The sequence below is a fragment of the Mastigoproctus giganteus genome, chromosome 8 (assembly GCF_048544385.1).
Source record: "Mastigoproctus giganteus isolate SK-2022 chromosome 8, ASM4854438v1, whole genome shotgun sequence".
Taxonomy (NCBI): Eukaryota; Metazoa; Arthropoda; class Arachnida; order Uropygi; family Thelyphonidae; genus Mastigoproctus; species Mastigoproctus giganteus.
In genome coordinates this window covers 156,711,661-156,730,588 of record NC_143582.1, presented here as the reverse complement: position 1 = coordinate 156,730,588, position 18,928 = coordinate 156,711,661, and the positions used below count along the sequence as shown (strand labels likewise).

General features: G+C 37.0%; 1 protein-coding gene across 2 annotated transcripts in view; it reads right to left on the bottom strand.

The window, feature by feature from the left end:
* Window positions 1–18,928, bottom strand: part of LOC150081946 (putative pyruvate dehydrogenase E1 component subunit alpha, mitochondrial) — a 253,559-nt gene that overhangs the window by 90,499 nt on the left and 144,132 nt on the right. For both annotated transcript variants that reach the window (XM_090378999.1, XM_090378998.1), the window contains exon 5: window positions 9,330–9,421. In XM_090378999.1, the coding sequence (XP_090235125.1) occupies window positions 9,330–9,421 (92 nt within the window). The remainder of the gene's footprint in view (window positions 1–9,329; window positions 9,422–18,928) is intronic.

The following is an 18,928-nucleotide window of genomic DNA, read 5'->3' as shown; positions in this document are numbered from 1 at the left end:
ATTTCACCCCTCCGTTTGTTCGAAATACCTGTCCAGTTGAGCTTTAAATTTGTTTAGGCTATCAACTTCAACAACAAGTGATGGAAGTCGGTTCCACCAACCAACCACCCGCTGGCCAAAGGCAAATTTCCGCACATCTATCCGACATCCGTCCTTCCTCAATTTGAATTTATGCCCTCTGAGGTGATTATTCTGAGAAAGATGAAGAATCCCATTGGCATTGAGCATGCTCAAACCATTCAAAGCCTTATACACCTCTATCAGATCACCTCGCCGGTGCCTAGTCTCCAGACTCTGTAATTTGCAAAACTTAAGCCTTTCTTCGTAAGAGCAACCCTTTGTTCCATTTACTAATCTTGTTGCCCTTCTCTGTACCCGTTCCAGCAGCTCTACATCCTTCTTGAAATGAGGCCTCCAGACCTGTATACAGTACTCTAGGTGTGGCCTGACCATTGCCTTATACAAGGGAATAATCACCTCCTTATCCCTGCTAGAAAAATTCCTGTATATCATTGACAAGACACCATGAGCTACTCTTGCAGCTCGTCTGCACTGCTCAGAGAACTTCATATCTGCCTGCACAATTACCCCCAGGCCCTTTTCATTCTCCACCACTGTCAGTGTAGTACCGCAGAGTTGATACATTGCTCTGGGGTTACTGTTACCCATATGTAATACTTTACATTTGTCAATGTTAAACTTCATTTGCCACCTCTCAGCCCATCTGTTCAACCTTTCCAGATCCTGTTGCAGCAGCATAGCGTCAGTAGTGTCCTTAACGACCCTGCCAACCTTTGTATCATCTGCAAACTTAGACATTAAACTTGATATCCCATCATCAATATCATTCATAAACACCGAAAACAACAATGGACCCAACACTGAACCTTGAGGAACTCCACTAATAACATTAGTCCACGTTGAGCAGTGTCCATTGATTACCACTCTCTGTCTTCTGCCACTCAACCATCCCCTTATCCATAGCAGCAATTTGCCTCCAATGCCACACTGCTCCAATTTGTGCAGCAGTATTCCATGTGCAACAGTATCAAAAGCCTTTCTAAGATCCAAATATATAATATCAAAGTTATTCCCTGCATCCAGTTCTTTTGTGACTACATCATAGTATCCAATCAAATTGGTCAGGCAAGACCTGCCCTTAACAAAACCATGCTGCGTCTGAGCTATAACTGAATTCTTGTCTAGATGATCCTGCAGTGCTTCTTTAACCAGTGCCTCCATTAATTTACCTGGAACAGAAGTTAAACTAACAGGTCTATAATTACTTGTGTCAGCCTTTGATCCTCCTTTGTGAATTGGGGTTACATTTGCACATCTCCAGTCTATGGGTACCTCCCCTGAGTCCAAAGAAGCTCTCATAATTATGGCTAGGGGTTTGCATACTTCCTTTGCTGCCTCCTTTAATATAACTGGATAGATCCCATCCACCCCAGGTGCCTTTTTTATGTTTATCCTCAACAATCTCTCCTCCACTTTCCTCTCAGTTATTACAAAATCATCCAGCTCACTGCCAATGTTTACTTTACCTACATCATTCTCCTTCCTGAATAACTCCTCATGCGTAAATGTAGATGCAAAATACTCGTTTAGATTGTTAGCCACCTGAGCAGGATCCTCAACTGTTGAACCATCAATATCCAGTGGACCAATCTGATTCATCCCTTTCCTTCTCGAGTTCAAGTATGTAAAGAATTCCTTTCTGTTTTTCTTTGCATCCTTTGCCAAGGATTTTTCGTAGTCTGCCTTTGCCTGCCTAATCTCCTTTGTGACTTGGTTACAGACCAACTTATATCTATCATAGGCTTCCATGTCACCCATTAATTTGTATGTATCCCATGCATTTTTCTTCTCTGCCACATGTCTCATTAGTCCATCTGACAACCATTTAGGATGAACTACTTGGCATCGATATTTACAGAAGAAAAACCCTTTATGTCAATGAGAAATTATGGCAATGAAATCGAAAAAAATGTAATTAATGATGTTGAAATTTCACATGTTTATTTAATGAAAAAACTTTGGAGCCTACATGCCAGTAATCCCCAGGGGCTCACATCTGGTGAGTATGGGCTTGGCACACCCAGGGTCCTGAGCTGGATATCATCATTCTTCTCTTTCTTGGTGATTTCCTTCTACTTTTCTCTCTCTCTCTCTCTCTCTCTCTCAGGGTAATTCAGGAATTTTTTTTGGCTGGTGCAGCATAAGCCTCAGGCTTCCTTGCACCATATAGCTAATAATAATAAAAAAATAATAATAATAAGAGTGAAGTGGGAAATTACTGGCCAGTTAGTCTAACTTTAGTAGCAGGGAAAATCATGGAGACTATGATCAAGGGTGGAATTCAAGATCACTTAGATATAAATGGAATTCTGAAGGCTACTCAGAATGGTTTTGAAAAGGGAAAATCATGTGCAACTAATATGGTTAGTATTTTGACAGGATCACTCAACAGCTGGACTCAGGGAATAATTTTGACATTGTTTATTTGGATTTCAGCAAAGCATTTGACTCAGCCCCACATAAGCAGTTACACTATAAGCTGGAACAGGTTGGAATTACAGGGAAAATCCTTAGATGGATATAGCAGGGTGGCTTCAGGGAAGGAGGCAGAGGTTTGTGATAAATGGTTATTCCTCAGATCAGGTTGTTGTAAGAAATGGGGTTCCCCAAGGATCAGTATTAGGACCACTGTTGTTTTTGATTTTAATAAATGATATCAATGAAGGGTTATAGGGCATGATGTCTAAATTTGCAGATGATGTAAAGATTAGTAGAGTAGTTAATGATTGCCAAAAAGCAGAGCTTCTTCAGAATGACCTAGATAGACTTCAGAGATGGTCAAAAAAATGGCAGCTATGCTTTTATCCAGCAAAGTGTAAAGTATTGCACCTGGAGAACAGTAACCCCAAAATAACTTATACACTTGGCAGTGTTGAACTAAAGTAGGTAGTGGAGGAAAGGGACTTGAGTATTATGATATGGTCAGATATGAAGTTCTCCGAGCATTGTAGACTGGTTGCAAGGAGGGCCCATGCTGTCCTATAGATGATTTATTGAACAATTGCTAGTAAAGATAAGGATGTCATAATCCCATTATATAAGGCTATTGTTAGACCACACTTGGAATACTGTGTTCAAGTATGGAGACCGCACCTAAAGAAAGACATTGTTCTACTTGAAAGGGTTCAAAGACGGGTAACTTGCCTGGTGAGATTGGCAAAAGGGTGTCCAAACGATGAAAGACTTCGAATATGTGGGTTGCAGAGCTTGGAAACTAGGCACCTTAGAGGAGACTTGATTGAGGTGTTTAAGGCTCTGAGAGAAATAAGCAAAATGAATAAAGATGAAATTTTCACGGTTATAAATGATTCTAGAACTAGGGGCCATAATTTCAAGTTACGTGGGGAGTTGTTTAGACTGGATTGCAGGAAGTTTTATTTTAGCCAGCGAGTCATAAATTACTGGAATAAGTTACCTACATGGATGGTAGAGGCGGACAATGAGGAAATTCAAAGGTCAGCTGGATAATGACCAAAGGGAGGAGGGAAATGCATAGGTTGTCCATTTCCTTTTCTGTTATTAATTTTTATTATTATTATTTTTAAGTTTCTTCTTATTATTATTAATTTGTTTTAGTTCTTATTTTTTTTTTTTTTGTTATTTTATTTTATTTATTTATTATTATTATTATTATTTTTTTTTTTTTTTTTTTGGCTGGTGCAGCATAAGCCATAGGCTTCCCTGCACCATGTAGCCATTACTAATACTAATCTCGGAATAACATAAAAACTGGGTAATGTCACACTCGAGGTGGTGGAGAACAAAAACAGACAGGGGTAATTGTATACACGAAGTTATGGATCTGATGGAATGGGTGGAGAGAAGAACAAGAAAATTAGTCAGGGACACAAAAGGGTGCTCTTACCAAGAAAGGATTCAGTTCTACAAGCTGCAGCATCTGGAAACTAGACACCAATGGAGACCTAATTGAAGTATTTGAATATACTAAATGCTGATAGCATCCTTGCTCTTCTTCAGACAACACAAGAGTACATAAATTTAATCGTGTAATCCTTGAATAAATTTAAAGAAGGATTAGGGAAATTGTTAGTGGGATGTAAAAATGAGTTTTTTTAAGCCGATCCTGTAGAAGCTTGCAACAAAATGGCTATGATCCTAAATCTCCCTGGACATGATTTGTTCTCTTATTTGTTCAATTCCACACCATATAACAGTAGTTGTCAAAATCGCAGGGAGCTGCAATGTTTTATTAGCTGCTGTTCTCCACCATTATTTGTCTAGGCACTGTATAAGACATCCAGAGTTTCTGCATTTTAAAACCACAAAGTGGAATCACTTTTTATTTTATTCAGGTGATCTGAATTCTATTCATTTCTTTTTGACAAGACTGCAAACACATTTCACATTCATTATTATTAGGTATATCCTTAAGATGAACAAAACAATTTAAAATTTTCTAATATAAATTTAAAATTCCATCCACTCAACAAACACTAGCTAAGGCAGTCTGTTTTGCATCAGCATTTTTCTGAAATGGCTGGACAGCTAAGACTGCTAACAGGGTACTGTCAATAATATACAGGAATTCAGCCAGGTGGGACAAAGAAGTGATAATCCTGTTGTATAACTGTAATACTGAGGCAATGATTTGACTGCATCTTAGCACACTGCAAAGTCTCAAGCCTAATTTTTGGAAGGATGTAGATCAGCTGGAATGCGTGGAGAGCAACAAGATTAGTCAGGGACACAAAAGGATGAAACAATGAAATAATCATTTCATCAGATCACAAGTGATGAAATAATTATTCATCTTAAGAGCTGTGAATGCCTCTGAATTTCATCCATAGCCATCTCTCACCGTTCGCAAATATAATTGGATGATTGTTTTCTACAAAAGCATGTCTGAGAAGCAACTAGAGGAAGTAATACTCTTGATCTGATTATCAGTAGTGATTCTTCATGCATTATGAATCTGCAGATAAATTAACCACTAGGTGGTAGTGATCACAGTGTGCTGAAGTGGGATTTACTCAAAGAGGTAACTACCATCAGGGATAAAGGGAAGGGTTTTTGCTTTCGTAAAGGTGACTACGGTGGTCTGAGACAGTATTTAAATTCTATATGGTGGGCCAACTGATGATGTTACCAACAGCAAATTCAAAATGGGAAGCATTCAAAGAAATAATCTTGAACGCTACTAGGCTTTTCATACCAACTAAGAAATATTGTTCAAGGTTTTGGCCTAAATGGATGTCAGATGAACTAATGAGACATGTGGCAGAGAAGAAAAATGCATGGGATACATATAAATTAACACAGGGACACAGAAGCCTATGATAGATATAAACTAGTCTGTAATCAAGTCACAATGGAGTTTAGGCAGGCAAAGGCAAATTACGAGAAATCCTTGGCAAAGGATGCAAAGAGAAACAGCAAAGAGTTCTTTACTTATGTAAACTCTAGAAGGAAGGGGATGAATCAGATTGGATTCAGGAGATTGATACATCATTACTGTTGGCAATAACAACAAAAGTGATGCTTATTCCAATGCAACTGGCTACAAAAGACATCAATTCAAGGATGATATTGTATATTTTATTGATGAGAACTGCCAAGTTATTATTGAGTCAGTGTGGCATGATGTAAAGTGGAAGCAAAAATGAGACTGGAAATGTGTGCTGCAGACCAAATCAGCATGATCAATGACTGGCTAAGGTAAAGAAAGCCTGCACGAGAACGACGAGAAACATCGGATAACTTACGCAGAAAATTAGTTTCCCGACACCGGAATCTAGCGCTGCTCGCTCAGTAAACAGACTGTAGGTGTTATCAGTCTGGAGCAGAAATCGAGAAAGATATATTGATTGACAGGTAGGCATGGCAAACGATGAAGTGATTGGTGGTGGACGCGACAGACGACAAGCTACTGTGTAGTCATTGGTTGGCATTATGATATGTATTTACCAGTAAAGAACGGTGCATAATAGTTTTGTAATGAACAGTTAACAGGTAATAGTAGCGATGAATCTTTTAAGGTGCTGATTGCTGTTATGATACATGTGTATCCGTACGAGTGTCTTTAAAAATATACGGTAATAAAAAATTAATATTTTGTTAATAAACAATTTATGTGCTAGTCCACCCATGATTCTAAAGAAAAAAGGTTAGGTTACCCCCTCCATTTCGGGAGGGGTTCAAGCTCCCATGGGATTCAAGTGGAGGTAACCTGATGTTTTTACACCATTAGGGCATATTATTGAACAAGAAAATAAAAATACAGTCATAAAAAATTTATTTTTTTATGAATGTATTTCTAAATATGACTGATTCTAAAGAAAAAAGGTTAGGTTACCCCCCCAACTTCAGGAGGGGTTCAAGCTCCCATGGGATTCAAGTCGAGGTAACTTGACCTTTTTTTCACCATTACGAAATACTATAATGGTGAAAAAAGGTTAGGGCATGTGCGATTAGGACAAGTTACCATTAGTGCTGCTAAAGTGATACTAAACCAATGTTATCAGTGTTGTGTTCGCGCACCAATCAGCACATCGTTTGCCACGCCTGCCTGCCAATCAATATATCATTCTCGACTTTGCTCCAGACCGATAACACCTACCATCTGTTTACCAAGTGAGCAATGCTAGAGTACCATATCGGGAAACTAATTTTTTGCGTAAGTTATCCGACGTTTTTCATCGTTTTCGTGCAGGCTTTCTTTACCTTCACCAAATAACTTTCAACAAACAGAGGATTTATGGGTAGGGCACTATAACAGCAGAAGTGTGTTTCTTGATCAATTAGATGACCATCTCTTATACCAGATGTTAGAGATGCTGCACAAGAGAACAACATTCTTGACCTCCTTTTTACCAAGGATTGAAAATGATATTGAAAAATTCTGCATTAAGAAACCATTACCTGGTAGTGATTATAAGGTATTTATATGGGACATATCTAAAAAGCTAACTGTTGTCAAAGGTAAAGGAGAAAGGTTTTAATTTTTCAAAGAAAATTAAGATGATCTTGAGAGTTATTTGAATCCCATTTAATGGCAATAGTTAGTGGAAAGAATCACATAAATGCTAAATGGGAACTGTTCAAGGATGTAATTCTAGTAGCCACTTATCATTTTATACCTTTAAAAATTCCAAGCATAAATCAATCAAGGTCACTGATCTGATGAAGTTAGTAACAGAAAAGAAAGTTGCATATAAAGTATCAAGAGATAGTGAACACCATGACAAGTATAAATTAATCAGTAATAAAATTACTTAGGGAGCGAGAAATGCTAAGTCAGAAATCTGAAAAGGCATTGGAAAAGAGAAAGCATATGGTAATACAGAATTTTTTTTGCATATGTGAATACTAGAAGAAAGCGACTCAACCATATTGGTCCATTACACGACAGTAACACTGATGACTCCAAATGGTTAACTAATGAGCTAAATTAGGAGAACCACCATAGTCTATAAAGTTATACACACACAACCAAATCTAAAAAAAAGTAATGAAAAGAGTTTATTGCTCAAAGTATTTAAATGTTGATCTGATTATTTCTTTATTTTATATTCTCCTCTTGCAATGAATTAAATTATTTATATATTTGTAAGGCAGACTTTTGGTTACCTCAGTGGTTGCCATTCACTACAAGTGAAAAAATGATGTTATTCGTGTAAGCATTTCAAACCCATAATGGAATGGGTTTGAAATTTTTTTCAAGCATTTTGTAAGCATTTCAAACCCATAATGGAATGGGTTTGAAATTTTTTTCAAGCCCAATTATCTAGAGTTTTTAAACAAAAACAGTGAGCCCATTCTCTCTATAAATACTCTCTTAAAATAATGTGAACACTACAGTGTCAACTATCTTAACTTGAAAATAACAAACCCACAGTTTTTGGTTGAAAATAAAAATCTATGATTTTCTGTACAAATTTTACTTGGTGTAGATTTTTAATATTTATTTAGTTTCCCAGAATTATAGTGGAGTGCACCTAGCAAGTACAGCCCACCACATTTTTTCATCTTTTAAATCGTAGTAATGCTAGTATGGGAAATTGACTGTTACTGATCCTACAAAGCTTAGAATTATGCATTTGTTTCTAATTCAAGTTGTCTTTTTGAAAGACTCATTTAAAATATTTGATATTATTTTTGAATAATAAACATGGAAGCACAGGAAGCAATATCATTTGATAAAATCAGCAGTGTAATATTCAAATTTTGTGCATTTCATAGTGTGCCAAATTTGAAATAAATTTTGAAAAAATCTGAAAATGTAAGTCAATAACAGCATCTAATATTAGCATTTTATTAAAAACTATTTATTCATATATACATATGCATTTTAAATTTTATACATTTTTTACAGTTTGTTTAAACTGGAAAATTGAAGAGGCTAATAATGCCTATAACTTTTTTTTTTCTTAATTTTCAACAGAATTAATTTTTTTTTAAATAAAAGGTGTGAAAATCACAGCATTTTTTTAAATATTTAATTTTTTTTTATTAAAAGCTAAAAAAAAAAATGCATAAAATAAGTATTGCAATCCATTAAGAAAAGATGAAATATTGGTATATTCCAAGTGAAATTTAAAAAAACCCATAAACATTTTCCAAAAATTGAAAAGAAACTTTACACCTGTCAGTGTAGCACCAACATGTTTATAACAATTAGGGGACCATACTGCAACGATAAGAAGAGAATTTACACAAAAACAGTGTTCTTTCAAGTGCTTAAAGCCCTTAATGCTTTTTACTAAGTTTCAACCAAACAAGGGAAAATATATTTTTTATTTATTTATTATTTTTTTTTTTTCAAATTTCAATAGGGACACAATTTTTTTTTTTTAATTCCAAAAACTGGATACAAAAACTGGATTTTGGAGCCTTTTGGGGTAAAAGGCTCCAAAATATTTTTCCAAAGGTTGGTGTAAAACATTTGAAAAAAAAAACAATTACATTTTGTCTTTGCCATTAATATTCAATTTCTGAAAGTTATTTAATTAAAGCTATAAATTGAGTGAAATCCAGTGAAATCTATACTCACTGTTTATCTGATATACCCTGTTTATGTATAAAAAGCAAATTTGTGAGTAATTTCACTAGTATATATACAGATGAATTTACTTTATAATTGTTTTTTGTTATTATTATTTATTTTATCTTTTTAAATTTCTATATTCCCAAGCTTAGCTGGAATTTATAAGGACATGAAAAACAAACCATGAATATCCCTTAATTTTTAATGCTATACTATACATATTGCCTTTATATAGTTTACAAACCTGTGCTCCAACAATTCCATTTCCACCAAAGAAGTTTGGAGTATACATGTGCATTGAACCTCCTTTACCACGTGCACAGCCACTTTCACGGCCTTCACAAAAAAATAAATAAATAAAAAATATTTATTTAAAAGTGTTTTTTCAAATAAAGCTCATTTTCAATCAGAGGAATTCAAACCAATGTTCAGTGTTTTATGTTTTTAGAAATGCAGTTTTCTACTTGTTTCAGAGTAATTCCATGTACATCTTATGGAAACACAGAAATGTAGTTTTGTCAAACTAACTAGCATTTTTATTCAGCACAATCACATACACTTTGAAAAGTTATGTAATGTTGTCAGCATTATGTTAAGGATGCAAGGAAGCTTGTGTTCTGCATTAACTGGTCTATGATAAAAAAAGAAAAAGTAAAAAAATTAAGCGAAACTTTAAAAATAAGTCAGAAATGTTAAAAGAAGTTGATAACAGAATAAGTCTGCAGTCAATCTTTAAAAAAAACAAGGACCTGAAGAAAGTTATGTTGATAACCATGGTGTATATGTGGAAAGGCATAGTACCAGCATACCAGTATATTACTGGCATAAAGAATAATTCTGCTCTACATTAGAACAAATATAATTTATTAAAAATACTAAATACTCAAATAAGCTTACAATTAAGAATTTACAGCTAACAACTAAGCAATTTAGATGGCTGCCATATTTTTCAGTCAGTGACAATGGCTGAATAGATTACTCAATATCTGCAATAGTTCATCACTGTCATCGCTCTTAATTGGCGTTTTAGCAAAACTTTCTTTTATGAAACAATTCTTAATCCCTGTTTCCATCACGTCTTGACTCCAAACTTTTGGCAACTCTGATATGCACACCCACAAATCAATAACCTATAAGTTTGGTTTCTATTCTCAGTACAACAATGCTGGCATATAGTAAATAAATTTTATGAATCTGAAGTACTGATCAAGACATCAAAGGTGGATATCTTTGGGATATCAGAGACATGGTGCCACACAGATATAAGGAATGTAGAATTTCAATTTAGGAGGTACAATGTGTACAGAAAGGACAGACAGGATAGGAAGGGAGTAGGGGTTATGCTGTTATTTAGGAAACAAAGTCTAAGGCAATACAATGTTGAGTCAGTTTGGTGTGACATAAGCACTGGGAAAGCAAAAATGAGGGTAGGAGGATGTTACAGGCTTAATGACTCTGATGATTACAAGGAACAACTGTAGAGAAAAATAGTGGGCCAATAAATCAGAAAGTCTTATAATGGGGGATTTTAACTTTCCAGATAATGACTGAAACTTGTGGATTGATCTCACAGAAGAGCCACACTTTTGTGGAATTACTAGGTGACTGTTTTTCTACAGCAGCATGTTAGAGAGGCAACATGGGGTAGTAATACTCTTGATCTGAATATCAGCAGTAATTATTCATGCATTAAGAATCTGCAGGTAAAAGAACCACAAGGTGGCAGAAATCAGTGTACTGATGTGGTATTTACTTCAAGATGTAAACTACCATCAGGGGTAAAGGGAAGGGTTTTTGATTTCATAAAGAGAGTTAATAAAGAAGTCCCAGACAGTTTAAATTCTGTACAATGGGTACAACAGATGATGATATTCTGTACAGTTGGACCAACAGCAAATTCTAAATGGGAGGAATTCAAGGAATTAATCTTGGAAGCTACTAGGCTTTTCACACCAACTAAGAAATACTGTTCAAGATTTAGACCTACATCTGGATGTCAGATGAACTAATGAGACTCATGGCAGAGAGAAGAAAAATACATGTGGTGTTACACTCAGGTTAGTGGAGAATGAAAGAGACCTGGGGGTAATTGTGCAGTCAGATATGAAGTTTTCTTAGCAGTGCAGACAGGCTGCCAGAGTAGGCCATGGGGCCTTGTCAATGATATACAGGAATTTTGCGAGCAGGGATAAGGAGGTGATTATCCCCTTGTCTGGAATGCAGTACATTCCAGACCTGTACTGCATACAGGTCTGGAAGCCTCATTTTAAGACGGATGTAGAATTGCTAGAACAAGTACAGAGAAGGGCAACAAGACTGGTGAAGGGAACAATGGGGTGCTCTTATGAAGAAAGGCTTAAGTTCTGCAAATTGCAGCTTCTGGAGACTAGGAACCTGCGAAGCAATCTGATTAATGTCTATAAGGCCTTGAATGGATTGAGCAGGCTCAATGCTGATGGGATTCTTCCTCTTGCTCAGATTACAAACCTGAGGGGGCATAGATTCAAACTGAGGAAGACAGTTATAGAATAGATGTGTGGAAGTTTGCCTTTAGCCAGTGGGTAGTTGAATGCTGGAACAAACTTCCATCTGTTGTTGTGGAAGTTGATAGCTTAAATAAATCAAGGCAGAACTAGACAAACATTTGGAATTAATGGATCAGTGAAATGGAAAGGGTTTTTTTTTTTTTTTTTAGCTGATGCTGTATAAGGTTGCTTTCTTGCATCATGTGCCTCTGCTAATGTTAATCAGCTCTATTGCTTAAAGGCCAGGGGTGCGAACAATGCGTACCGAGGTCTCTCGAAATCAGTTCGTTATGTGGAAATTTTCTTCGTAATTTTCTTCGGAAACTATTTTCAATGTAATAACCAATGTGAAATTAAAAAAATTCTCTAAACAGAAAAATTTGCTATATGAAAGTTCATTAAAGAGAGGTCCGACTGTATATAAATAATTATTTAGCATGTATCTCACAACTTAATGCAGTAATTTCCTGATTAAGGAATATCTAATTTACAAAATTTTGATCTTATAAGAATTTGACACAATATTGATCTTAACCCCTCCATAAATTACATCCAAAATGCATGGACTTATTTGTGACTAAACAAATATTCATATAATTTCACAGACACCTTTTTTTTCCTTGTTTTTATTTTTAAAACAAATTGTTTTGAAAAGGATGTTTTCTTAATTACAATTTGTAAAACTCAATTACAAAATATTGAACAAAAATAAATGAGGGAAACTAATAATAATAATAATAATAATAAATAGTTTATCGTATTTCTTTGAATTTTTCAGGTCACTCATCCCCTGAATTAAAACATACACACCCACTCGTGTGGCATCTGCCAGATGCCCTGCCACATAGCTAGCAGCATAACCAAAGCAGTACAGAGAATTAGACAACTCTACTTAAATCTCATATGTGCCAGGCAAAGAGTAAAGGAAACGGGCATGATTATTTATGTGTCAACTGTTAAATGCCAAATAAAATTTTAATTTCTTATTCATTCATAGTATATACAGGGTGTCTCAAAAATAAATGGCATAACTTCAAGAATGAGTTCCTCATATGTACACAATAAAAATATTTTATATCAACATAGTTCCGGAAATGCTTGGTTTCTGAGTTTTGAAGGTCTGTCTATGACACTTAACTGTTCACATCACCTTATAGTAATTGTTCAAAATGTCCACTTCTGCCTGAATACAGGCGTCACATTGACGTCTCATGGACTCGCGAAGACGATGCTAAATTCCTGGCATGTTTCGTATTGTCTCACAACCTGCCAAATTCGATTGCGGAGAATTTCCACATCAGCTATCAGAGTCGAATACACCAATGACTTGACTTTAAATGGCCCACAAGAAGAAATCTAGTGGGTTTAAATCAGTGAGCGTGGAGGCCAGGCAGTTGGTCCACCCTCTACTTCAGGAGTAGTAGATCTTGGCCATCAGTATGAGGTGTAAAGGTCCCATGTTCACAAAGGCAGCAATGGATACCTTCAAACGTTTTCCTGTCTGGACATCTTCATTCTGGGAACCTTTCATGGTACAAACAACGAGTCTCCAGAGCATTGCCATCCGCAAAACCATACATAAAGTGCATATCCGCTTGCTCCTGATTTGAGTACATGGTCGGAATGGAAAACCACCAGATTCTGTCAGTACCTTGTGATGAAGGAAATCACCTGCAGGAGATAAAACATTCTGGTTAATAACTCGGGAACCAAGCATTTTCGGAACTATGTTGATATAAAATATTTTTATTGTCTACATATGAGGAACACATTCTTGAAGTTATGCCGTGTATTTTTGGGACACCCTGTATATTGTAGAAGTACCTTTCTTCTTTTTATACAAAGGGTACTAGGAAAGTTTTGCAATATGACGCAACAATGAATCACAGGAAGCTGCTTGTTGCTGCATGTTGAGACATGTTCATACGTGCATAGTAGCCGCCGCGCCAAGTCGATGGGCTCAGTTATTCATTAGTAGTGAGAGTGTAAAGTGCTTGCGATGGCATCGTGGTCACGAAATGAGATAAGGACAGTTTTGCGGAATAATTTCGTGCGTGGTTTAACCATAGACCAGTGCTTAGAAGAAATGACTCTTGCACTAGATGATGATTGTCCACATCGTACAACGATATTCAGGTGGTATAGAGAATTCCAAAGGGGAAATTTCACTCTGGAGGATTCTGAGAGGCCGGGAAGGCCACGAACGTCAGTTACGGAGGAAAATGTTACTGCTGTGAGGAAAATGCTTGACGAAAACAGGCGAGTGACCTACCAACAGATAGAGGATACTTTGGGCCTAAATGCACCAGCAATTTGTTCGATTCTGCAAGATCATTTGCACGTGAAGAAACTTTGTTCTCTCTGGGTGCCGCATCAACTGACTGAAGAGCAGATGACACGATGTGTGACTTGGTGCCGGGAGATGTTAAAAAAGTTTGATAAGGGACAATCTCGGTATGTGAACAACATCGTGACAGGTGACGAGACTTGGCTGTACTATTACGATCTGCCGACCAAGGCTCAAAACAAAGTTTGGGTCTTTGATGATGACGACACACCCGTAATTGTCAGAAAATCCTGATCTGTAAAGAAGAAAATGATAGCTGTATTTTTCAAATCGGGTGGAATTGTGGAACGTGTCGTTTTGGACACGCAGAAGACAGTCACAGCTAAGTGGTATACTGAACAATGCCTGCCTAAAGTCATTGGATCAATGAAGAACCTGCGGCCAAAGTCAAGAATGGACACCTGGTACCTCCATCACGAAAATGCTCCAGCTCACCGCGCCAAAGCCTGCACCGAATATTTGACCACGACAGGACTGAAACTTCTCGAGCACCCTCCCTAAAGTCCAGACCTTGCTCCCTGCGACTTTGCACTGTTCCCGCATGTGAAAATGAAGCTAAAAGGGAGGCGGTTTTCCAGTGATGAGGACCTTCTACGGGCTTGGGACAACGAGTGTGCTTTACTCCCTAGTGAAACTTGGCAGAACTGGTTTAAAGACTGGTTTCGGAGGATGGAGAGGTGTATTGAATGTAGAGGAAATTACTTTGAAAAAATTAAATAAACAAAGCTGTACTGCAAAACTTTCCTAGTACCCTTTGTATATATATATATTTAATTATAGATATTTTATCACCTACTGTTATTTAGGTTAACTTTGTGTTATCTTGGGCCTTTGACTGCTTAACAGAATTCATTATCCAATTTTAACTAGAGTACAGTGATAGAACATTATGCATATAGAGAAGGATGTAAGGTTCATTAAACCTTACTGAAACAATATTTCAGTAAGGTTTAATGAACTTTCTTTAATTCAGCTGCACCTCTCCTATGGAATCATCTCATGGGGTACCATCAGCCAAGAAAAATTTTGCGAGAATCAACTCCATTCTCAATCGATGCATTTGTTCAATTTTGGGCCTTCCCTGGAATGCATTGGCTAGTTCGAGATACAAGGAAGTGAGACTCCTCAGCATCTACCAACTGCTACAGAAAGCTGAGGCAGTCTTTGTTTACAATATATTGAAGACACCAGAGTTTCCCTATCTCTTCAGGGTGCATTATGCCTTAGCTGCCAATGGTAGAAATATAGTAAATAAATTTGATGAATTTGAAGTGTTGGTCAAGACATCAAAGGCTGATATTGTTGGGATAGCAGAGACGTGGTGTCACACAGATATAAGGAATGCAGAACTGGAATTTGGGAGTACAATGTGTACAGAAAGGATAGACAGGATAGGAAGGGAGGAAGTGTTATGCTGTTAATTAAGAAAAACATAAAATCAAAAGAAGTGCATCCAGCTGATATAGATGAACAGTGCACTGTTCAGTCAGTTTGGTGTGACATAAGCACTGCGAAAGCAAAAATAAGAGTGGGAGTGTGTTATAGAACTAACGACTCGAATGAGTACAATGAACAATTCTACAGAGAAATAGAGTGGGCTAGTATATCAGAATGTCTTATAATGGGGGATTTTAACTTCCCAGATACTGACTAGAACTCGTGGGTTGGTCACTCACACACTAGTAAGACTTTTGTGGATTTATTGGATGATTGTTTACTGCAGCAGCATGTTCAAGAGGCAACCTCTTGATCTGGTTATCAATAGTGATCATTCGTGTATTAAGAATTTGCAGATAAAGGAACTACTAGGTGGCAGTGATCACAGTGTACTGATGTGGTATTTACTTAAAGATATAATTACCATCAGGGATAAAGGAAAGGGTTTTTGCTTCCGTAAAGGTGAGTACAGTGGACTCAGACAGTTTTTAAATTCTGTACAGTGGGATCAATTGACGATGTTACCAGCAGTAAATTCTAAGTGGGAAGCATTCAAGGAATTAATCGTGGAAGCTACTAAAAGTTTCATACCTGTTAAGAAATATTGTTCAAGGTTTAGGCCTAAATGGTTATGAAATGAACTAATGAGACTCGTGACAAGAGAAGAAAAATGCATGGGATGCATATAAATTATCAAGCAACTCAGAAGCCTATGGCAGATATAAACTAGTCTGTAATCAGGTCACAAAGGAGGTTAGGCAGGCGAAGGCAGATTATGAGAAATCTTTGGAAAAAGATGCTAATAAAAACAGCAAGGAATTCTTTACTTATATAAACTATAAAAGGAAGGGGATGAATCTGATTGGTCCACTTGATATTGATAGTTCCACTGTTGATGATCCTGCTCAGATAGCAAACAAACTGAATGAGTATTTTGCATCTACATTCACACATGAGGAATTATTAAGGTTTGAAAATGGCAAAAGGTTATCAAACTGTAGCAGGATACTTAATGATTTTGTAATAACTGAGAGCAAAGTGGAGGAGAAATGTTGAACATAAGAAAAGCACCTGGGGTGGATGGGATCTATCCAGTTATATTAAAGGAGGTGGCAAAGCAATTAAGCAAACCCTTAGCCATAATTATGAGAGCATCCTTGGACTCGGGGGAGATTCCCACGGACTGGAGATGTGCAAATGTATCCCCAATTCACAGAGGGGAATTGAAGGGTGACACGAGTAATTACAGACCAGTTAGTTTAACTTCTGTTCCGGGTAAAATAATGGAGTCACTGGTTAAAGCTGCATTGCAGGATCGTCTAGACAAGACTGCAGCAATAATTCAGATACAGCATGGGTTTGTTAAGGGAAAGTCTTGTTTTTTTTTTTTTTTGGTAGTTGTTGCTGCATAGGCTTCTGTGGCCATAATGCATCTCCCAAGGTTTTTGCAGTAGTTTGATCCAAGCCCGAGGCGGGAATCGAACCCGCGACCTTTGGGTTGCCAGGCAGGCACTTTACTCACCCGGCTAGCCCGGTCGGCGGAAAGTCTTGTCTGACAAATTTGATAGGATATTATGATGTGGTTACAAAGGAACTGGATGTAAAAAAATAATTTTGATATCATATATTTGGATTTCAGGAAAGCTTTTGACACTGTTGCGCATGGAAGACTATTGTACAAATTGGAGCAGAATGGTATTAAGGGTAAGTTGCTACAATGGATAAAAGGATGGTTGAGTGGGAGAAGACAGAGGGTGGTAATCAATGGGTGCTGCTTTTCGTGGACTAATGTTATTAGTGGAGTCCCACAGGGTTCAGTGTTAGGTCCACTGTTGTTTTGTATATTTATCAATGATACTGATGAAGGTATATCAGGCTTAGTGTCGAAGTTTGCAGATGATACAAAGGTTGGCAGGGTTGTTAATAACAGTAATAGCAGTGTGCTACTGCAACAGGATCTAGATAATTTGGGCAGATGGGCTAAGAAGTGGCAACTGAAGTTTAACCTTGACAAATGCAAAGTACTGCATATGGGTAGAAGTTACCCCAGAGAAACGTACCAACTGTGTGGTAATACACTTAAGGTGGTTGAAAATGAAAAAGACCTGGGAGTAATTGTGCAGTCAGATATGAAGTTTTCTGAGCAATGCAGACAGGGTGCCAAGGCAGGTCATGGGGTTTTGTCAATGATATATAGGAATTTTGCTAGCAGGGAAAAGGAGGTGATTGTCCCTCTGTATAAGGGAATGGTCGGGCCACACCTTGAGTACTGCGTACAGATCTGGAGGCCTCATTTTAGGAAGGATGTAGATTTGCTTGAGCGTATACAGAGAAGAGGAACAAGATTGGTGAGGGGAATGAAGGGATCCTCTTACCAAGAGAGGCTTAAATTCTGCAAATTGCTGTGGCTGGAGACTAGGCACCTGCACGGTGATCTGATTGAGGTGTATAAGGCCTTGAATGGGTCGAGCACGCTGAATTCTGATGGGATCCTTCCACTTGTTCAGATTACGAACCTAAGGGGGCATAAACTGAAATTAAGAAAAGACAGATGTGCGGAAATTTGCCTTTAGCCAGCAGGTGGTTAATTGCTGGAACAAACTTTCATCTGTCGTTGTGGAATTTGACAGGTTAAATAAAAATTAAGGAGGAACTGGACAGGCATTTGGAGGGAATGGTGTGATTTTTTTTTTTCCGCTGATGCTGCATAAGTTCATACACTTGCTTTCTTGCATCACCCACTACTACTACTAATGCGCCATTAAAAATCAAATCAAATCAAAAATCAAAACCCTCTTCAGATCCTTTTTTATAACCATAGATGAAGAAGAAATATTATACAATCTAAGAAATGAAGCCAACCTGAAGATTCCACTTTTCAGAAAAGCCATAGGTCAGAACAGTATAAAATACACAGGTGCTAAAACCTGGAACAAACTTCCTGCAAAAATCAAAAATGTCACTTCACTAAATCAATTCAAGAAACTACTAATTGAATACTTCGCCAGGGATGTCTGATTCAAATTACCTTCCACTCAACTCCTGGATTTTAAAAACACCAACATGGAAATAATGTGCAAATGTTAAAGGAAGCAGTTGGCAAGTAGTTTGTAAATTTCTGTGCAGTCATTTCATCATTTTTCTCTCCTCATTTAATGGTAAAAATGTTCACAATGATATTATAAGTAGTGATGCTTTTCGAAGTCTTCTGTAAAGAAATGTACAAAAAACTCCAATTTATTTGTCTTTTCTGTTGAACATTACCTGTACAATTTCAGAACTGTATATTTGTATATTCATTGTTTTTTTTTTAAGGGAACACCCCCTAAAAAGCCATTGGCTTATGTGTGCTCCCTCCCTTTTTGCTGTTATCTCCCAAAAAAGTGTAACATAAAATAGGGATAAATAAATTATTATTATTATTAATAAAAGCATAAAACTGTACATAATTTACCTGAGTAAAGTTTAATTCCCCTTTTTATATATCTTTAATTACACAAAGGAAAATTCTCCTAACAAACAGCACCCTTGCTT